The sequence below is a fragment of the Bubalus kerabau genome, chromosome 1, assembly GCF_029407905.1.
Source record: "Bubalus kerabau isolate K-KA32 ecotype Philippines breed swamp buffalo chromosome 1, PCC_UOA_SB_1v2, whole genome shotgun sequence".
NCBI lineage: Eukaryota > Metazoa > Chordata > Mammalia > Artiodactyla > Bovidae > Bubalus > Bubalus kerabau.
Genome location: NC_073624.1, coordinates 170464710 through 170488084, shown reverse-complemented (window position 1 = coordinate 170488084; position 23375 = coordinate 170464710). Strand labels below are relative to the sequence as shown.

Here is a 23375-nt window from a genome sequence, read left to right as displayed (position 1 = left end):
GAGAATTTTCAGCATTACTTTGCTAGTGTGTGAGATGAGTGCAATTGTGCAGTAGTTTGAGCATTCTTTCACATTGGCTTTCTTTGGGACTGAAATGAAGGACCTTTTTCAGTCCTGTGGTCACTGCTGAGTTTTGAAAACAGGCTGCCATAATGAGTGCAGCACTTTCACAGCATCATCTTTTAGGATTTGAAATAGCTCAAATGGAATTCCATCACCTCCACTAGCTTTGTTCGTAGTGATGCTTCCTAAGGCCCACTTGACTTTGCATTCCAGGATGTCTCGCTCTAGGTGAGTGATCAAACCATCGTGGTTATCTGGGTCATGAAGATGTTTTTTGTATAGTTCTTCTGTGTATTCTTGCCACCTCTTCTTAATATCTTCTGCTTCTGTTAGGTTCATACCATTTCTGTACTTTATTGTGCCCATCTTTGCATGAAATGTTTCCTTGGTATCTCTGATTTTCATGAAGAAATCTCTAGTCTTTCGCATTCTATTGGTTTCCTCTATTTCTTTGCATTGATCACTGAGAAAGGCTCTCTTATCTCTCCTTGCTCTTCTTTGGAACTGTGCATTCAAATGGGTATATCTTTCCTTTTCTCATTTGCCTTTTGCTTCTCTTCTTTTCTCAGCTACTTGTAAGGTCTCCTCAGACAATCATTTTGCCTTTTTGTATTCTTTCTCTTGGGGATGATCTTGATCACTGCCTCCTGTACAATGTCACAAACCTCTGTCCATAGTTCATCAGGCACTCTATCAGATCTAATCCCTTGAATCTATTTGTCACTTCCGCTGTATAATCCTTAGGGATTTTATTTAGGTCATACCTGAATGGTGTAGTGGTTTTCTCTACTTTCTTCAGTCTGAATTTAGCAATAAGGAGTTCATGATCTGAGCCACAGTCAGCTCCCAATCTTGTTTTTGCTGAATGTATAGAGCTTCTCCATCTTCAGCTGCAAAGAATATAATCAATCTGATTTCGGTATTGACCATCTGGTGATGTCCATGTGTAGAGTCTTCTCTTGTGTTGTTGGAAAAGGCTGTTTGCTATGACCAGTGTGTTCTCTTGGCAAAACTCTGTTTGCCTTTGACCTGCTTCATTTTGTACTCCAAGGCCCAATTTGCCTGTTACTCCAGGTATCTCTTAACTTCCTACTTTTGCATGTAAAAGTAGGAAGTCAGACATGAATGGGTGAATTTAATTCAGATGACCATTCTATCTACTACTGCGGGCGAGAATACCTTAGAGGAAATGGAATAGCCCTCATATTCAACAAAAAAGTCGAAAATGTAGTACTTGGGTGCAGTCTCAAAAATGACTGAATGGGTTCCAAGGCAACCCATTCAGCATCACAGTAATCCAACTCTATGTCCCAACCAGTAATGCTGAAGAAGGTGAGGCTGAACGGTTCTATGAAGACCTATAAGACCTCTAGAACTAACACCCAAAAGAGATGTTCTTTTCAGCACAGAGGATTGGAATGCAAAAGTAGGAAGTCAAGAGGTACCCGGAATAACAGGCAAGTTTGGCCTTGGAGTACAAAATGAAGCAGGGCAAAGGCTAACAGAATTTGGTCATAAGAATGTGCTCATCATAGCAAACACCCTTTCTCAAAAACCCACAAAAGACTACTCTACATATGGACATTGCCAGATGGTCAATATCAAAATTTGATTATGTTCTTAGAAGCCAAAGATGGAGAAGCTCTATACAGTCAGTAAAAACAAGACTTGGAGCTGATTGTGGCTCAGATCATGAGCTCCTAATTGCAAAATTCAGGCTTAAATTGAAGTAGGGAAAACTACTAGGTCATTCAGGTATGACCTAAATCAAACCCCTTATGATTATACAGGCGACGTGATGAATAGATTCAAGGGATTAGATCTGGTAGACAGAGTGCTGAAGAACTATGGATGGAGGTTTATAACATTGTATAGGAGACAGTGACCAAAACCATCCTAAAGAAAAAGAAATGTGAGAAGGCAAAGTTGTTGTCTGAGGATGCCTTACAAATAACGGAGGAAAGAAGAAAAGCAAAAAAAGGCAAGGGAGAAAGGGTAAGATAGACCCAACTGATGCAGAGTTCCAAAGAATGGCAAGGAGAGATAAGAAGGCCTTCTTAAATGAGCAACGCAAAGAAATAGAGGAAAACAATAGAACGGGAAAGGCTAGAAATCTCTTCAAGAAAACTGGAGATATCAAGGGAACATCTTTTGCAAGGATGGGGATGATAAAGGACAGAAGGTCCTTACCATTAAGGACCTAACAGAACCAGAAGAGATTAGGAAGAGGTGGCAAGAATACACAGGAGATCTATACAAAAAACATCTTAATGACCAGGATAACCATGATAGTGTGGTTACTCACCTAGAGCCAGACACCCTGGAGTGTGAAGTCAAGTGGGCCTTAGGAAGCATCACACTCTGATGCTGTCACAGAGCTGCACTCAATATGGCAGCAAATTTGGAAAACTCAGCAGTGGCCACAATACTGGAAGAATTCAGTTTTCATTCCAATCCCCAAGAAAGGCAACACCAAAGAATGTTCCAACTACCATACAATTGCACACATTTCACATCCTAGCAAGGTTATGCTCAAAATCCTTCAAGCTAGGCTTCAGCAGTATGTGAAATGAGAACTTCCAGATGTACAAGCTGGGTTTCAAAGACGCAGAGGAACCAGAGACCAAGTTGCCAACATTCAATGGATCATGGAGAAAGCAAGGGAGTTCCAAAAAAACAATCTACTTCTGCTTCTTGGGTTATGCTAAAACCTTTGTGTGATCACAACAAACTGTGGAAAATTCTCAGAGATGGGGATACCAGACCACCTTACCTGTCTCCTGAGAAATCTGTATGTAGGCCAAGAAGCAACAATCAGAACCTTACATGGAGTAACTGACTGGTTCCAAATTTGTTAAGGAGTACAACAAGGCTGTCTACTGTCACCGTGCTTATAATATGCAGAGTACATCATGGAAATGCCAGGCTGGAAGAATCACAAGCTGGAATCAAGATTGCCAGGAGAAATATCAAGAACTTCAGATATGCACATGATATCACTCTGATGGGGAAAGTGAAGAGGAATTAAAGAGCCTCTTGATGAGGGTGAAAAAGCTTGCTTGAAACTGAACATAAAAGAACTAAGATTATGGTGTCCGGTCCCATCATTTCATGGCAAACAGAAGGGGGAAAAGTAGAAGCAGTGACAGAATTTCTTTTCTTGGGCTCTAGAATCACTGCAGACAGTGATTGCAGCCATGAAATTAGAAGGTGCTTACTCCCTGAAAGGAAAGCTGTGACAAACCCAGACAGCATATTAAAAAGGAGAGACATCACTTTGCCAGCAAAGGTCCACATAATCAAAGCTATGGGTTTTCCAGTAGTCATGTATGGATGTGAGAGTTGGACTATAAGGACAGCTGAGCGCCAAAGAATTGATGCTTTCTAATTGTAGTGCTGAAGAAGACTCTTTAGAGTCCGTCAGACTGCAAGGAGATGAGACAGTCAATCCTAATGGAAATCAATTCTGAATATTCATTGGAAGGACTGATTTTGATGGTGAAGCTCTAATACTCTGGACACCTGATGCAAAGAGCTGACTCATTGGGAAAGATCCTGATGCTGGGAAAGCCTGAAAGCAAAAGAAGGGGGTGGTACAGGAAGAGATGGTTAGATAGCACCACTGATTCAATGCACATGAATTTGAGCAAACTCGAGGAGATAGTGGAGGACAGAGGAACCTGGCGTGCTATAGTCCACGGGCTTGCAAAGAGCTAGACATGACTTAGCAATATGACTTAACAACATACTTGACCACCAAGCAGTCCCTGAAATCCAGCCTGGCCTTGAGCTAACACAGCCACACTAACAAGGATGATCAGAGTAGTGTCATCCAGCCTGATGAACTGCTGTGTGGTTAGAAAACATGCCCATGCCAGCCACGTCTACCTGTCAGAAGAGTGTCCTCTTGCACTGATTTAGTTGGACTGACTGCCATCCAAGTAAAGACGGACTTTACTGCCATCTACTGGACAACTATGATAGTCAAATGCAAACCTGTGGAATCAAGCTGTGGAAAGGTGTGGATTTTATCCTGGCTGGAATGGTAGAGGTGGCCGAGTTGGGAGGCAAGGGAAGGTACCTAAAGAGGTCCTGGGGCTTCTGAGGGTTCCCCCCACACACGGCCTCATCAGTCTCCACACACAACCAGAAGCAGCTTTCCACAAAGGAAGTGGATTTGTAGTTTGAAGATGGCAGAGTAAAGACAATTCTGCCCCTTCAAATCCTGAAAACCATCCCAAAGAAGGAAAACAAGAAATACACAGTAAAATACAAATGAGACCTAAATCTGGGGGCTTGACGCACAGAGTATGGGGATGGCACCCCTGCAGCAGCCAACAAGGGTATACGAAACACCTGTAACCAGACAAGGGCAGGAGCAGAGGAATTGAGGCCGAGGGTGTTGTCATCCCTCATCAGCTCTCCATCTAGAACCCGCTGACTGAAGAAGTTTAACAACTGTCCACCGACTTGACTTCCTCACATGTACCTATGACCGCTTACTCGGATGACTGTATCTGGGGACAGGAGCTGAAGAAGACATTTGGAGAAGTATTAGACGTAAGTTCTAAGTGGACACTGAAAGTCAAAGACTCAAAACAACATCATGCCTCCCCCAGCTGGTGGTAGGGGGTGGTCATGGAGGCCAGCTAATAAATGGAGACTGGTCCAGATCTCTTCCAACTATATTATGACACTGGCCTGGGGCAAAACTGTGAAAGAAGACTGGTGTCCGTCTCACATGGTTTCTGATCCTCTGATCTAATCAGTATGGGAAAATGTATTTGCCCAATCAATGACTATATGACACACCTAAGGCCTTATTAATCTGCTCTGGCAACAACACCGTGTCCAGTACAGCAGCTACAATCAGGACCCCTGGTCAGCTAAGTCTCGGTGGTCGACATTCTCTAGCATCCATCTAGTTTCTTCAAGGGCTGGACTAGTGAATTAAACTGAGCTAGGAGGGACCACCACCCTGACATTTTTAGGTTCTAATGGTGGCAGTAATCTCCTCCATTCTCCCCCATCTCCCAGAGTTCAATACCGTTTTTGATGTACTATCTTGGGGATGGCAGTTTTACGTTTCCACTTGGCCTTGCCAATCAAGATAACTCAACTCCAGACCAAAGAACAAATGCAGGGGTCAATCTGTCAGGAGTATCAACTGTCAAGTGTATCAGTTCCAATCACATACTTGAGGACTGGGAAGATGACTGCTGCATGGACCACAGGGTCCGTTTTGGACCACCCGACTCGTACACTTCAGGAATGAACAGTGCAGAGAATGAGGACCTGCTGTGGCTCCGAGATCAACCACCTGGTGAAAGGGATGAAAGGGACTATGGTTTGTCTCTTCCCCTCAGGAAGGGAGGCTCACGAGGAGCCTGCTCTTGACCTGTGTGCAGAAGCAGAGCTGAGAAGGACAGGGGTGGACAGTGGTAGCCATGAAAATGCCTGTCTCTCTCCCGTGGGAGTGCAACTGACAGACACCCCCTGATGTGCCCTAAGCCTCCCCTCCGCTCACGACAAGGCCATAAGTCCCACAGCGGCTCTTGGCCAGCAACTGCATATGGAGAAGGAGGTCCTTTCCTATGAGATACTGGATTCCTCTAACAGACAGCTTCCAACCCTTCTTCACACCCTCTCTATGCCAAGGGGTCAGACTGTGCTGTCCCCTGCCAGCTTTCCCACCTCCTCTGACTCCCTCCTTCTGTTCTTCCTCAGAGGCCTTCTCCCTGCATCTCCTGCATGTCTAATGCCATCATGGCACACTAATGCCTTCAGTGAAAAACCTCATATGCTCTATGGGGATGGAAGTCAGCACACAGGAATAAACAACTTGGCCAAGTGGAGTAATCCCAACCTCAGTGAGTGGCCCACAGTGAGATAATGTGGACCACAACTCTGGAAAGGGCTGCGGAATTGAATGACAAGTACTGCAGAAGGCAGGACGGGGTAGGGAGCAGGGTGCTGAGGGATTTTCAGGGGATGGGGGTGGGGGGGAAGGTTCGCAGAAAGGTAAAGGCAGACCTCTCAGATCCCCACAGAAGATCTTGGTTCTTTCTTCACTTCCCATCAGTCAGTTCAGTTGCTCAGTTGTGTCCAACTGCAGCACGCCAGGCCTCCCTGTCCATCACCAACTCCCAGAGCTTCCTCAAACTCACGTCCGTCGAGTCGGTGATGCTATCCAACTATCTCATCCTCTGTCATCCCCTTCTCCTCCTGCCTTCAGTCTTTCCCAGCATCAGGGTCTTTCCCAATGATTCAGCTCTTCACATCAGGTGCCAAAGTACTGAAGCTTCAGCTTCAGTATCAATCCTTCCAATCAATATTCAGGGTTGATTTCTTTTAGGATTGACTGGTTTGACCTCCTTGCAGTCCAAGGGACTCTCAAGAGTCTTCTCCAACACCAACACCACAGTTCAAAAGCATCAATTCTTCGGCGCTCAGCTTTCTTTATGGTCCAACTCTCACATTCATATATGACTACTGGAAAAACCATAGTTTTGACTATATAGACATACATATTGAAAATTACCTTAAATGTGAATGGATTAAATGAACCAACCAAAACACACAGACCAGCTGGGTAGATGAAAACATGTGCGTGTATGCACTTTCACTTACCACATTACTTTACTTAACCCCTCCAAATTGTATGTAATTATCTTACATTGTTTAGGTTAATCATGTCTCTATTGTGGCTTGCAATTGTAATTATCTTTTTTCTGGTCTGGATATTGATTGTGAAAACTGATAAACATCTTTTATTATTGTGATTATGTAACTATTGTATCATGATTGATCAACAGAAAATAACACAATTCTGTAACAGTAAAACTATCATTTAATAGAAAAAAAAATGCAAAGAAATTCTAGCCTTGTAGAGATGACAGTGCCTTCATGCAAGAAGAAAATGCAATTTCCCACAGCCAAGACATGGAAGCAACCCAAGTAAGTGCCTAATAATATGACTGAATAAGAAGATGTGTTGTATGATTGTATGTGTGTGTGTGTGTGTGTGTATATATATATATATAGGCCTCTGTGATGGCTCAGCAGGTAAATAATCTGCCTGCAATACAGGAGATGTGGGTTCAATCCCTTGGTTGGGAAGATCCCCTGGATGAGAAAAATGGCAAACCACTCCAGTATTTGTGCCTGAAAAATCCCATGGACAGAGGAGCCTGGTGGCTACAGTCCAAAGGGTCGCAAAGAGGTGGACATGACTGATTGACTAAGCATATATATATATAATGGAATATTACTCAGTCATAAAAATGAATGAAATATTGCCATTTGCAGCAATGTAAATGGACCTAGAGCATATTATGTTTAGTGAAATAAGTCAGAGAAAGACAAATACTATATGATATCAATCACTTGGAATCTAAAAAATGATACACATAAATGTATATACAAAATAGAAACAGACTCACAGATATAGAAAACAAATTTGTGGTTAACAAAAGGGAGAGGGAAGTGGGGAGGGACAATTTAGGGGTCTGAGATTAACAGATAAAACTAGCATATATAAGGAAGATATATAAAGGAAGCAACAAGGATATACTGTACAGCTCAAGGAATTATACCATTATCTTATAACAACCTATGATAGAATATAATCTCCAAAAATACTAAATCACTAGGCTGTACACCTGAAACTAACACAATATTGTAAATCAATCATATTCCAATTAAAAAAAAAAGAACAAAATGCTATAAAAAGGAACTTTTAAAGATAAGAAAGAGCTCCAACTAACTGGTACTTCAGAGAAAGACAGAATAAAGAACACATTTCTATTCTGAAAGAAATAATACAAAGTTCCCAGAACTCTATGGCATGTCCTTCCAGACTGAAGTGCCCACCACAATTAATGAAAAAAATTTCCATATGATGGCATATCACTATAACATTTCAGAATACAAGAAATAAAGAAACTTTAAAAGATGTTTTCAGAGATAAAAACAAAACCCAAACCAGGGCATCTGCAAAGGATCTGTAATAAGAATAGCATCAGAAAGTTCAAAAGCCATACAACACTACACCACAATGGTACAGTACTTATACCTCAGGGGCAACTGATTTATAACCAAGAATTTTATATCCAACCAAATCATTAATCATGCGATAGGGCAGAAGAAGAGTTTCAGATATCTGAGACTTAAAAACTTTACTTTCCAGGCACTACTTTTGGGGAAGCTATTGGAGGATAGGTCCCACCAAAACAAAGGAGAGATGGGGGGGTCAGGAAGCAGAGAGAGGTGAAGGAAATCCTCAGGAAAATGCTGGGGCAAGGCCAGGATAAGGCCTTGGCATCAGGTATGGGCGTGGCCAGTCCAGATGTGAGGAGGGCTGAGGTTCCACAAGACGATCAAACCAATGAAACAGTTAAGTCATCTTCAGCAAGAGAACACTTAGACACCTGGCAGAAAGCGTAGGGTTTAATTAGCAGTAAAGACACGGAAAACTGCTTCCTCTTTCAAACAAACAACAAAGACCACAACTCTAACATGTGAAAGACAAGTGTTGTTAACTCTAGGGACAAAAAGTTGAAAGGAAAAGAAATATAATCATGGTATAAATGTAAGCTTAACTGAGAAAAGTGTTTATAGGTCCTGATGATGTAAAATTGACATCTAATCTAAACTAATTATACTGTAACTAACTGAGAGGACAGGGGAGTGAAAGAGAGCTAAATCAGTACCTTATGTCCCAAACTGAAGAGAGATCAACAAATAGAGATCTAATCCTATTGTTTCAAGATATAAACACCAAAATAACAGCTACAAGAACTGAATGAATGCTTCTGGAGAGAGAGAAAGAGGAGGGAGGAGGTGGGGGTTCCTTTTTAATAAGTTATCCTTGATAAAAATAAAAAAACAGACTGACCAACTCATTCAGCAAGTTGCAGAACAATCATGTACAATATGATCCTATTTTTAAAAAATATAAGTTATAAAGGACATAAGTATAAGCAGATACACTGGTATTACATAAGTAAGAAGATGTATCAATGTAAAGGTAGGAAGAAAAAACCCAAATGCCATCAATGGCCTCCTCCAGGTGACAATGGAGGGCTGGGGGACTTTTCTTTCCCTTTGTTTTTAATTATACAACACAAAAGTGGTAGGATTATGGCTGTTTTATTTTTCAAGTAATTAAATTCTATGTTTATTATGAAATTATCTTAGCAAGCAAAACTGAACGTGTGTATCTATGCCTATGGCATCAGTTCAGTTCAGTTCAGTCGCTCAATTGTGTCCAACTCTTTGCAACCCCGTGGACTGCAGCATGCTAGGCCACCCTATGCAGCACGCCAGGGCACCCTGTCCATCACCAACTCCGGGAGCTTACTCAAATTCATGTCCATTGGTTGGATGGTGATGCCATCCAACCATCTCATCCTCTGTCGTTCCCTTCTCCTCCTGCCTTCAATCTTTCCCAGCATCCGGGTCTTCTCAAGTGAGTCAGCTCTCGCATCAGGTGGCCAAAGTATTGGAGTTTCAGCTTCACTGAAGTATCAGTGCTTCCAATCAATATTCAGGGTTGATTTCCTTTAGGATTGACTGGTTTGATCTCCTTGCAGTCCAAGAGACTCTCAAGAGTCTTCTCCAACACCACAGTTCAAAAGCATCAATTTTTTGGCGCTCAGCTTTCTTTATAATCCAACTCTCACATGCATGCATGACTACTGGAAAAACCATAACCTTGACTAGACAGACCTTTGTTGGCAAAGTAATGTCTCTGCTTTTTAATATGCTGTCTAGGTTGGGCATAACTTTTGTTTCAAAGAGTAAGCGTCTTTTAATTTCATGGCTGCAGTCACCATCTGCAGTGATTCTGGAGCCCAAGAAAATAAAGTCTGCTACTGTTTCCACTGTTTCTCCATATATTTGCCACGAAGTGATGGGACTAGATGCCATGATCTTTGTTTTCTGAATGTTGAGCTTAAGCCAACTTTTATACTCTCCTCTTTCTCTTTCATCAAGAGGCTTTTTAGTTCCTCTTCACTTTCTGCCATAAGGGTGGTGTCATCTGCATATCTGAGGTTATTGATATTTCTCCCGGCAATCTTGATTCCAGCTTGTGCTTCCTCCAGCCCAGCATTTCTCATGATGTACTCTGCATATAAGTTAAATAAGCAGGGTGACAATATATAGCCTTGACGTCCTCCTTTTCCTATTTGGAACCAGTCTGTTGTTCCATGTCCAGTTCTAACTGTTGCTTCCTGACCTGCATACAGATTTCTCAAGAGGCAGGTCAGGTGGTCTGGTATTCCCATCTCTTTCAGAATTTTCCAGTTTATTGTGATCCACACAGTCAAAGGCTTTGGTATAGTCAATAAAGCAGAAATAGATGTTTTTCTGGAACTCTCTTGCTTTTTTGATGACCCAGTGGATGTTGGCAATTTGATCTCTGGTTCCTTTGCCTTTTCTAAAACCAGCTTGAACATCTGGAAGTTCACGGTTCATGTACTGTTGAAGTCTGGCTTGGAGAATTTTGAGCATTAGTTTACTATCATGTGAGATGAGCGCAATTGTGCGGTAGTTTGAGCATTCTTTGGCATTGGCTTTCTTTGAGACTGTAATGAAAACCAACCTTTTCCAGTCCTGTGGCCACTGCTGAATTTTCCAAATTTGCTGGCATATTGAGTGCAGCACTTTCACAGCATCATCTTTTAGGATTTGAAATAGCTCTACTGGAATTCCATCAACTCTACTAGCTTTGTTCATAGTGATGCTTCCTAAGGCCCACTTGACTTCACATTCCAGGATGTCTGGCTCTAGGTGAGTGATCAAACCATCGTGATTATCTGGGTCATGAAGATCTTTTTTGTACAGTTCTTCTGTGTATTTTTGCCACCTCTTCTTAATATCTTCTTCTGTTAGGTCCATATCATTTCTGTCCTTTATTGAGCCCATCTTTGCATGAAATGTTCCCTTGGTATCTCTAATTTTCTTGAAGAGATCTCTAGTCTTTCCCATTATATTGGTTTCCTCTATTTCTTTACATTGATCACTGAGGAAGGCTTTCTTATCTCTCCTTGCTATTCTTTGGAATTCTGTATTCAGATGCTTATATCTTTCCTTTTCTCCTTTGCTTTTTGCTCCTCTTCTTTTCACAGCTATTTGTAAGGCCTCCTCAGACAGCCATTTTGCTTTTTTGCATTTCTTTTTCTTGGGGATGGTCTTGCTCCCTGTCTCCTGTTAAATGTCATGAACCTCCATCCATAGTTCATCAGGCACTCTATCAGATCTAGTCCCTTAAATCTATTTCTCACTTTCACTGTATAATCGTTAGGGATTTGATTTAGGTCATACCTGGATGGTTTAGTGACTTTCCTTACTTTCTTCAATTTCAGTCTGAATTTGGCAATAAGGAGTTCATGATCTGAGCCACAATCAGCTCCCCGTCTTGTTTTTGCTGGCTGTACAGAGCTTCTTCATCTTTGGCTGCAGAGAATATAATCAATTTGAGTTCAGTGTTGACCATCTGGTGATGTCCATGTGTAGAGTCTTCTTTTGTGTTGTTGGAAGAGGGTGTTTGCTATGACCAGCGCATTCTCTTGACAAAACTCTGTTAGCCTTTGCCTTGCTTTGTTTTGCACTCCAGGGCCAAATTTGCCTGTTACTCCAGGTGTTTCTTGACTTCCTCCTTTTGCATTCCAGTCCCCTATAATGAGAAGGACATCTTTTTTGGATGTCATTTCTAGAAGGTCTTGTAGGTCTTCATAGAACCATTCAACTTCAGCTTCTTCAGCATTACTGGTCGGGGTTATAGACTTGGATTACCGTGACACTGAATGGTTTGCCTTGGAAATGAACAGATCATTCTGTTGTTTTTGAGACTGCATCTAAGTACTGAATTTCGGACTCTTTTGTTGGCTATGATGGCTACTCCATTTCTTCTAAGGGATTCTTGCCCACAGTAGTAGATATAATGGTCATCTGAGTTAATTTCACCCATTCCAGTCCATTTTAATTCGCTGATTCCTAAAATGTCGATGTTCACTCTTGCCATCTCCTGTGTGACCACTTCCAGTTTGCCTTGATTCATGGACCTAATATTCCAGGTTCCTACGCAATATTGCTCTTTACAGTATCGGACCTTGCTTCTATCACCAGTCACACCCACAACCGGGTGTTGTTTTTGCTTTGGCTCCATCTCTTCATTCTTTGTGGAGTTATTTCTCCACTTAACTCTGGTAGCATATTGGGCACCTACTGACCTGGGGCAGAGAAGGAAATGGCAACCCACTCCAGTACTCTTGCCTGGAGAATTCCATGGATGCAGGAGCCTGGTGGGCTGCAGTCCATGGGGTCACAAAGAGTCGGACACGACTGAGTGACTTCACTTTCTTTCTATAGTTCCTTTTGGAGAAGAAAATGGCAACCCACTCCAGTGTTCTTGCCTGGAGAATCCCATGGATGGAGAGGCCTGGTGGGCTGCAGTCTATGGGGTTGCAAAGAGTCGGACACGACTAAGGAACTAACACACACACACGCACAGCGACCTGTGGAGTTCATCTTTCAGTGTCCTATCTGTTTGCCTTTTCATACTGTTCATGGGGTTCTCAAGGCAAGAATACTGAAGTGGTTTGCCATTCCCTTCTCCAGTGGACCACGTTTTGTCTATATGCTGCTGCTGTTGCTAAGTTGCTTCAGTCGTGCGACCCCATAGACGGCAGCCTTCCAGGCTCTTCTGTCCATGGGATTCTCCAGGGAAAAATACTGGAGTGAGTTGCCATTTCTTTCTCCAATGCATGCATGCATGCTAAGTCGCTTCAGTCGTGTCCAACTCTGTGTGACCCAGTGGACGGCAGCCCACCAGGCCCCTCTGTCCGCGGGATTCTTCAGGCAAGAATACTGGAGTGGGTTGCCACTGGAGTGGGTTCTCCATCTATGGTATTGTATACAGAGAAAAAGGACAGGAAAAGTTCACAGGAAACCATTAACACACTAAAGGGTAACTGTGGCTGCTCACCTCTCGAGACCTGGAGGAGGGGCGGGTGTGCAAACAGGGGCCTTATTCACCTTCCCCACAATGTGCACGTGGTGCTTTCAAGCAAACACAAAGTCTGCAGTCCTACTGATGTGTGAGCAGGATGGCATACAACAAGGGGAGGGAGAGCCAGTGGGGAGATAAATAGGATGGAGATGTGGTTGGCGAAATCATGCTGGGCAAACCAAAAACTTCCTTGACCCTGTGCGACTTTCTGGTCTGCAGGTGTGGGCCTACACTGCAAGGACCAAACATCACCCAACACAGGCACGTGTATGCTACAGCTCTTACGAGGCACCCCTGAAACGAGAGGACACTGCTTCCCCATGTATGTCTGGGCCCAAGGGGGGAGACACAAGCAAGACAAACCGTTTGCTTGTGCAAAATTAATAAAGCTTAACAATAATGAAGCCTAATTATCTGAGAACTTATTCTCAGGCAAGACTTTAATACAATATGTATTTAAGAGAAATTAAGAGTGCCTTAATTTGTATAAAGGTCTGTGAATGTTTCAGGAAAAGAAATAGAATGGTATGCTAGGAAATCTTCATTTTTAATTAAAATGACTAGTGTCACTATTTTTAAAGCAAATTCATCAACTGAATTTATATTATTTTAACTGACCACATGGCAGCAGCAAAGGCTGAAGACTGGCCAGGAATCTTTGCGGCAGGCCCCCAGTAGTCAGTGGGAGGGCCAGGGCTGGTCTCAGGTGGCAGACCTCACTCAGGCCTCAGGCCTCATGCTCACAAGGGGCAAGGGTTTGGCCCTCTGTGAACTGTGGGCTCTGCTACTGTGTTAGGCCTCTGTTCAGTGGCTGTGATGGAACCACTCAACAGATTCAAAAGAATTACTACTACTATACCATCAAAAATCTCTCTGTTCTTTTTTGTATGAAAAGGTTTCATTGTTCTTATATCACTTCTTCCCCCCACAGACTTTAGTTGACAGAAAATACAACTTTTTGTTGCTATTGAAACATAGTATCAAAAGACAGTCAACAAAATCAATATAGTAATTATTTAAGGAATGCTAAGAATGCTTTCAATAAAACTATTATTATCTCTGCCTCTAGCCTCACTCAACACTTCAGTTGCTAAAAAAAAAACAAGAAACAACAAAGAAACAAACAAAAACTTTATCATGATCTGTTTACACAGCGGTACAGATCAAAAAATAACAAAAGCTTAGAGAACATCTCTCTGGTTTTTAAATATGTACTCCCTGACAGGCAACACCACCATTCAAATTCCAGCCTTGGCCTAGCCAAGAGGTTTGCCTGGAGCCTTTCCAAGAGTTCCTACTGGTATGGTTGGGATGCTGGAGTGGTAGAATTTTACAATGTAAGAAATGAATACTTGGGCGATAACTCATATAAAACTTCTAGAGCAACTGTATCATATACTACTCGGCCTTTAACTTTCCCCCACCCCAAATTCAAATTCTTTGCACTAAAAATAAGATCTCAAGTATGACAAAACTATTAACACCAGGGATATCTGGGTAAATAGTATTTGGAAGTTCTTTGTCCTATTCTTGCAATTTTTCTCTAAGTTTTAAATTATTTCCAAATAAAAACTTAAAAAAAAAAAAAAGAAGCATTTTCTGTATATGAGTCTGGGAAGCTGGCTCATATCTGCACCCAGGGTGGCTCAGATGGGCCCAGGCAAACCAGGCATTCTACAAATGTCTTCTAATCTCAACAATCTTTGAGAAAGTAACATGATCCCAAAGTTTATTTGGATTTTCAACATTGACAAATTTTTTAAAAATATGGTTTTTTTGTATCTGAAGATTACAATAACAAAATGATTTTGATTAAAAGGAAAAAAAACAATACAGTATCACTACTTACTCTATGAATTATACCAGCTGAATGTAGATGTTTAATACCACAGAGCATCTGGTAAAGAAGGTAGGACATTCTTTCATGGTCCAGCTCCATGTGAATAACCTGACATAAGTTAGCATCCATTAATTCCATAACCAAATACCTGAGGAAATAAATGATCAGCCATGTACACATGAAAATTATCCAAATTCCTTCATGGTATTAAATCAGAATTTTTATAAAAAAGTAATTAACTTCATACCTAGTCACTGTACTGGCTAAAGTAAAAAGATAACTTGCTTTTATTAGGTATCTTGATTTATAAAGCCATCTTGAAAAGAAGCAATTTTAATAACATAGTAAATAGAATCTCAAACATGCAAAGACTCCTATATTTAAAATTTTTTGCTACTGGGTCATTCTTACCAATATAGAAACCATGCCGTTACTGCTTGCATCTTAAGAAAACTTTTGAACTTACCTCCCCTACCAGCTATGATTCTGTATTTTTGCTCTTCCTGCAAGCCAAACTCCCCAAAGAGGTATCTACTCTCATCATCTTCAATTTTTTCTCCCATTTTTCCTTAATCTCACTTTCATTAGGCTTTTGCCCCCACCACTTTGCTGAAACTGTCCTCAAGGTTCTTGACACCTTCCATGTTGCTAAACCCAGTGGCTAGTCCTACAATCCCGGCTGACCGTGACTTTCTCTTACCACTGGCTTCTTACTGTTGGAGTGCCAGCACCTGTTCCTGGCCTTCTTCTCTCTACTGTACTCATAGTCATGACGATCTTCTCTGGTTTCTGATCTCAAGGCTTTAAATACCATCTATAGACTGTCAACTCTCAAATTAATACATTCAACCCAGACATCCCACCTGAACTCCAGGCTCATTTATCTAACTGACTGCTTCACAGATCAGTTTGGGTGCCCAATAGACTCCCTGTCTGAAACTGAGCTCCTGATTCTATGCCACCCCCAAATCTGTTCTTCCTGTAGCTTTCCTCATCTCAGCTGAGAGAACTTTTATCCTTCTGGTGAGCACCTGAGCCAAAATTCCAAATGTTCTCAGCAACTCCTTCTCTCAAACCACACAAAGCCTCTCTCAAAGCCTCTCTAAGAGCAAACACTGGGGTTCTATCTTCAAAACAGTGTCGACATCCAATCTCATGCCTTTACCATCACTATCACGCCTTTGGTCTAAATGTAGCCACAATAATCTCTCACCTGAACTACTGCAATAGCCTCCTGACTGGTCTTCTGTGTTCCACCCCATACAGTGGATTCTCAGTCCAGAAACCAAGTATTGTTTTAAAATGTAAGTTAGATAAACTCAGTCTTCTACTGAAAGTCTTACTTGTAAAGGGAAGTCCTTACAACGGCCGAGAGGCCCAGCAGTGTTGGCCCTGCCACTTCTTTGAGCCGATCTCTCCTACTTTTCTCTGCTTCCTTCGATCCAGCCAAACGGGCTCTTGCTCTTCAAGAGCACACACCAGGCACACTCCCATGTCTGCTCTTTTACACTGCTTGTTCCTTCTATCTTTTAAAAATATAATTGTATTTATTTTAATTTTGGCTGTGCTGGGTCTTCACTGATGCACAGGTTTTCCCCAGTTGCGGCAAGCAGTGGGTACTCTCTTGCTGTAGCGCGTGGGCTTTTCATTGCAGTGGCTTCTCCTTTTGTGGAACACGGCTTCTATGACTTGTGGGCTTCAGTAGCTGCAGCACGTGGGCTCAGTAGCTGTGGCTTCCAAGTGTTAGAGAGCTGGCTCAGTAGTCGTGGCACACGGGCCTAGCTGCTCCTTGGCATTGGGGGATCTTCCTGGATCAGGGATTGAACCCCTGCTTCCTGCACTGGCAGGTAGATTCTTTAGCACTGAGCCACCAGGGAAGCCCATTCTTTCTATCTTGATACTACCTTCCTCAAAATATCTGTAGGACTAACCCCCTCATTTCCTTCAAGGCTTCTTCAAACGTCACCAATCCCATGAGGTCCTTCCCTAACTATCCTACTTAACTGCAGCCTGACTCCTAACCCCCAGCACTTCTGATCCCTCTCAGTTTCATTTCTTCCACATTTGCCACATTCTAATGAATGACATAATTTCCCTATTTGTTATGTTGATTATCTTCCCTGGTTTTCCTTCAAGCTCTAGGAAGAAATATGATCATCCGCAATTCTTAAATAATGAAAGGAATTTTTGCCTGTTTTGGTCACTAAGTATGTCAAGTTCAAGAGAGTGCTTAGCACACAGATGGCAATCAAATTTTCCTTTTGGCTGTGCAACTGAAAGCATGGCGTCCTACCCACTGGACTGTCAGGGAATTTCTAGCAGTCAAATATTTGTTGAATGAATAAACCAATAAATTTCAGATAAAGTTGTGCATTATATCTCAATAATAAATTAATATTTCATTTCATTGTTAGTAAAACAATTCTATTTCAGATTTTGGAAAACATACAATATTTAGTCACTTACCCATTTCATATAACAACCATAAACCCCTAAACCCTACAATCCTGGATTTTAGGGGACTAGAGAAAAACATTTTATATTTCAGTAAAGCAAATCAGCAGCATTAATGGCACTGTCTTCTCCAAGGAATCCACTTTCAGTCATCCTTTATCTGTTGTAAAAATGATAACCGTCTAGGGATAAGCACATGCGTGCTAAGCTGCTTCAGTAATGTCTGACTCTTTGCAACCCTGTGGACTGTAGCCTGCCAGGCTCCTCTGCCCAAGGGATTCTCCAAGCAAGAATACTGGACTGGGTTGCCATGCCCTTCTCGAGGGCGTCTTCCCCACTCAGGGATCGAACCAGGATCTCTTACGTCTCCTACATTGGTAGGCGGGTTCTTTACCACTAGAGCCACCTGAGAAGTCCATAGGCACAAGTAGTTGAATATTATTATTTTTTTTGCTTACTGTTTCTATTTCATAGTGAAAAGTGGCTAAGATATCATTTTAAAATGTATTATATTGTCTGCATTTCCTAAGTTAAAAAAAGTAGTCATGTTCTCTTAAATTCTCAGTCTTTCATGCACAGTGTATTACTGAATAAAAATTATACTTACACATCTTGAAATTCTTCTAGAGTTTTTTGTGGTGTAAACACATTTAACAAACTAATTATCTGAAAAGAGAAAATTAAACCTCAGTATGTCAAAAAACTCTACTTGACTATAAACATTAAGTTTAACATTAAAATGTATAAAAAACTAGGAAAAAAATCACAGCAGAGCTTTGTAATTTTATTATTGTTACTGCTTTTACCAGAATATTCTATTATACAGCATTTCAAAAGTTAAATGATTAGGATTCTCACCTTGGAAATAAGATGCACTTTTAATCAAATCACTTTTATGTGTCCCTGGTAACTTATTATTACAGAATTTTGACACATAATGCTTTCCAGCTTTGAACATAAAATAGTATCAATTATAAGTAGAAAAACACTAAATAAAGCAATATGTTAACTCTGAAAACTTAAATACAATGTGCAAATTTCAAGAAAGTTTTGAAATATGAGGGCTAAGCTTATATTTCGGTACAATAAAGATGAAATGCCTCACAGTATTATGTATTTACCTAAAGAGGGTTCAAAAACTGACCCCATCGCAGGCTTTGGTCCTGGTACTCCAATGTTAAACAATGAATTCTGCTACTTGAGCATTAAAAACACATCCTCAGTCATTTCAAATGACTGAGGGAAAGCTGAATTATTCAGTATAAAAGACTGAAGATTGGAGTGGCTGGATAGCCAAGGGGGAAAAAAGAAAACTGAATTCATACTTTAACCTTTATACCAAGAAAAATGGAACAAAAACTTAAATCTAAGGCATCAAACCATGAAACATTAAAATATGGATAAACATTCATACAACTCTGGTGTAGAAAAGTCTGTTCTAAGAATGACACGAAATCTACAAGACTTGATTACATTCAACGACAAAAATCTATGGCAAAAACAACCTGCTGCTGCTGCTGCTAAGTCACTTCAGTCGTGTCCGACTCTGTGCGATCCCAGAGATGGCAGTCCACCAGGCTCCGCCGTCTCTGGGATTCTCCAGGCAAGAACACTGAAGTGGGTTGCCATTTCCTACTCCAGTGCATGGAAGTGAAAAGTGAAAGTGAAGTTGCTCAGTCGTGTCCGACTCTTCACAATCCCATGGACTGCAGCCTACTAGGCTCCTCCATCCATGGGATTTTCCAAGCAAGAGTACTGGAGTGGGTTGCCATTGCCTTCTCTGAAAAACAACCCAAATTAGGTCAAACGGAAAAGATATGAGGATTGATAGCTTTAATATACAAAGATCTTCTCTAAATGCATAAGAGAAGTGTGCTCAGTCACTCAGTCATGTCTGATTCTTTGCGACCCCATGGACTGTAGCCCACCAGGCTCCTCTGTCCATGGGATTTCCCAGGCAAGAATACTGTTAATGGGTTGCCATTTCCTACTTAGGGGGATCTTCCCAACCCAGGGATTGAACTTGTGTCTCTTGCATCTCCTGCATTGGCAAGGGATATGTTTATAAATATTTTAATGTTTCATGGTTTCATGCCTTAGATTTAAGTTTTTGTTTCATTTTAAGTTTATCTTGGTGAGTTTATCTGGGTGTAAAGACTGACATATGAATCCAGTTTTTTTTCCCCCCCTTGAGTCTCTTGCATCTCCTGCATTGAAAGAAACCAACAGTCCTAGAGAAAAATGGACAAAGGCCATGGAAAACAAACTCTAAAGAAATAAAAATAAAAGGCTGGTAGAGATATGGAAAGAAAATCAACCTCACAAATAAAAATAAGGTATCATTTGTCATCTATCAGTTTGGTAAGGTGAAACAAAAAAAATCAACAATATGTAGTTCTGGAGTATTCTGAAATAAAAGCCATACTCAGACACTCAATGAAAGTGTAAAACTGATAGTCTTCCTTGAGGTCAATTTGTCAGTATATATTAAAATCAGAAATGTGCATACTTTTTGACCCAGAATCTTGGCCAAAGAATTCACCTGTATAAGGATGTTCACTGCAGCACTGCTTATAGTAGTAAAAAATTAGACACAATCTAAATATTTATGCTTTTTTATGTTTTAATTTTTAATTTTTAAAATATAAATTTATTTTAATTGATAATAAGCAATTGGTTAAATGAATTACTGTGCATTTGTATTATGTAGCTATTTAAAAATGGTTTATATCTATGTTCATTAATGTACATGAGATCTAGCAACATTCCACCATATTTTTTTTAAGAAATTTTTTTTTACTTTTGTTTTTATGATATACCCAAATGAATACAGAATTCCAGAGAATAGTAAGGAGAGATAAGAACGCCTTCTTAAGTGAACAATGCAAAGAAATAGAGGAAAACAATAGAATGGGAAAGACTAGAGGTCTCTTTAAGAAAACTGGAGATATCGAGGGAACATTTCATGCAAGGATGGGCATGATAAAGGACAGAAATGGTGAGGATCTAACAGAAACAGAAGAGATGGCAAGAATACACAGAACCAGACACCGGACATCCTGGAGTGTAAAGTCAAGTGGGCCTTAGGAAGCTACTACAACCAAAGCTAGTGGAAGTGACAGAATTCCAGCTGAGTTATTTCAAATCCTAAAAGATGATGCTGTTAAAGAGCTGCACTCATTATGGCAGCAAATTTGGAAAACTTAGCAATGACCACAGGACTCTAAAAGGTCAGTTTTCATTCCAATCCCAAAGAAGGACAATGCCAAAGAATGTTCAAACTACTGTACAATTATGCTCATTTCACATGCTAGCAAGGTTATGTTCAAAATCCTTCAAGCTAGGCTTCAGCAGTACATGAACTGAGAACTTCCAGATGTACAAGCTGGGTTTCAAAGAGGAACCAGAGATCAAATTGCCATGATTGATGGATAATGGAGAAAGCAAAGGAGTTCCAGAAAAACATCTACTTCTTCATTGACTACGTGAAAGCCTTTCACTGTGTGGATCACAAAAACTGTGGAAAATTCTTAAAGAGATGGGAATACCAGACCACCTTGCCTGTCTCCTGAGAAACCTGTATGCAGGTCAAGAAGCAACAGAACTGGACATGGAACAACAGACTGGTTCCAAATTGAGAAAGGAGTATAACAAGGATGTATATTGTCACCCTGCTTATTTAGCTTATATGCAGAGAACACCATGTGAAATGCTGAGCTGGATGAATCATAAGCTAGAATAAAGATTGCTGGGAGAAATATCAAGAACTTCAGATATGCCATGATATCATTCTAATAGCAGAAAGTAAAGAGGAACTAAAGAACCTTTTGATGAGGGTCAAAGAGAAGAGTGAAAAAGCTGGCTTGCAACTCAACATTAAAAAAAAACAAACCCTAAGATCATGGTATCTGGTTCCATCACTTCATGGCAAATAGATGGGGAAAAAATGGAATCAGTGACAGATTTTCTTTTCTTGGGCTCCAAAATCACCACAGACGGTGACTGCAGCCATGAAATTAAAAGATGCTTCTACCTGGAAGGAAAGCTGTGACAAACCTAGACACAAAAACCTGCATATTAAAAAGCAGAGACATCACTTTGCTAGCAAAGGTCCATAAAGTCAAAGCTATGGTTTTTCCAGTAGTTATGTACAGATGTGAGAATTAGACTATAAAGAAGGCTTATCACCAAAGAACTGATGCTTTCAAATTGCTGTGCTGGAGAAGATTCTTGAGAGCCCCTTGGACTTCAAGGAGATGAGACAGTCAATCCTAACGGAAATCAACTCGGAATATTTCTTGGAAGTACTGATGCTGAAACTCCAATACTTTGGCCACCTGATGCAAAGAGCCGACTTATTGGAAAAGACCTGATGCCGGGAAAGACTGAAGGCAAAATGAGAAGCAGAGGAAGAGATGGACAGACAGCACCACTGACTCAATGGACATGAATCTGAGCAAATTTTGGGAGATAGTGGAGGACAGGGGAGCTTGGAGTGCTGCAGTCCATGAGGTCGCAAAGAGTTGGACATGACTTAGCAACTGAACAACAAATAAAACATGCATTGGAGAAATTAAAAACAAATTCAAATCACAGACTCAAAAGATTAAAATTACCTTAGTTTTTTGTCCCTACACCAGAATAATCCAGCTGAAATGTCACAACAAAAGGAGCCATATGGAGCTGAGTGTAATCTTAAGATACTTATCCCCTCAACTTTGCAACAAAGAGAATTCAGATGGGAGGGGGTCTCCAAAGCCCCTTCTAGGCTTACCATCTTATAATCTTATAACATGGCAAGGCTATCAAAATCATGTTCCACATAATATTCAGGGATCAGCTAAAGAACATGAAACGTGACTAAGTACCTCATTTTCTAGAGATACATTTTTTTTCCTTACAATGTACAAGGCTTTGATTTCTGTGCCAAGTAGAACTACCTTGAATAAAGCATCATCTAATAACAATTATTTCCATAAATAGGAATATGTAAAAGCTACTTATAGAACAGTGTTTTTCTAAAAAGTATTTAACTATTTTTCAATTTGTCAGGTCAATACTCTTGCCATTTTATCACACTGAAATAGTGAAAACCAAATGGTAACAAGAACATTCCCATTCCTAATGAGTGACCTAAATTCCTATGGACCACGATACCTTTTGTTGACTCAATATCCCCAATGTTGATTAACAATTTTATCAATAAAATATAAACATTTAAATAGTACTTTTATCACTAGCTTACTCTAGGTCTAAACTCATTGTATCTTCAAAGACCCGGAAGATTATCACATGTTATTGACAACATTAAAGTATATAGTGGAAACACAGACATTACTTACATTTTTATGATTGACACATTTTAAGAGGACAAGTTCACGATATGCTCTCTTTGCATGAGTCTGATTCTGAAAAGGACGGCTTAGTTTCTTGACTGCAACATTTATCCCAAGAACTGTATCAAAAGCAGCACTATAATTAAGAAATATAATAAGCAACCCATTAGGATAATTCTGGAAAATACAGCAATGCAGAATGTACATTCAATATGTTATCTAACTGAGTAACAAATAAGGAAACATCTGCTTGCTTTCATTCGGGGTACTTCTGCACATGAAGAGCAAAGGGAGCTGGCTAACAGTGCAGGATGAACTGACTCCTTTCAGTGGCACCGACCTGGCAGCTGCAGCTAGGATGGGATTCAGCAATTCTTTGCACACTGACATCTCATTATGTTAGTTGAGATTACTATCTTCAGAACCAGGTAATTTACTATAGAGCACATACGTCTGGTCAGGAAACAAAATCTTCAGTTTAAATATGTCAATAAGTTGAAAAAACTCACTGGTATCACAAAATAAAACATAAGTATATTTTGGAATATCACAGTGGAGAAAATGGTTTGAGCTCCTGAGAAGAATGTAATATTATAAATCTAAGTTTTGATTGATTGTGTTTTTTCCTAGATGAAAGAATCTAAAAAGAAAGCAGAAGCCAAAATCT

General features: G+C 40.6%; 1 protein-coding gene across 9 annotated transcripts in view; it reads right to left on the bottom strand.

The window, feature by feature from the left end:
- The window catches only part of MAPK9 (mitogen-activated protein kinase 9), a 69750-nt gene that overhangs the window by 18879 nt on the left and 27496 nt on the right, over positions 1-23375 (bottom strand). For all 9 annotated transcript variants that reach the window (XM_055539092.1, XM_055539085.1, XM_055539088.1 and 6 more), the window contains 3 exons: positions 22715-22844; positions 17980-18038; positions 14928-15066 (listed from right to left, as the gene is read on the bottom strand). In XM_055539092.1, the coding sequence (XP_055395067.1) occupies positions 14928-15066; positions 17980-18038; positions 22715-22844 (328 nt within the window). The remainder of the gene's footprint in view (positions 1-14927; positions 15067-17979; positions 18039-22714; positions 22845-23375) is intronic.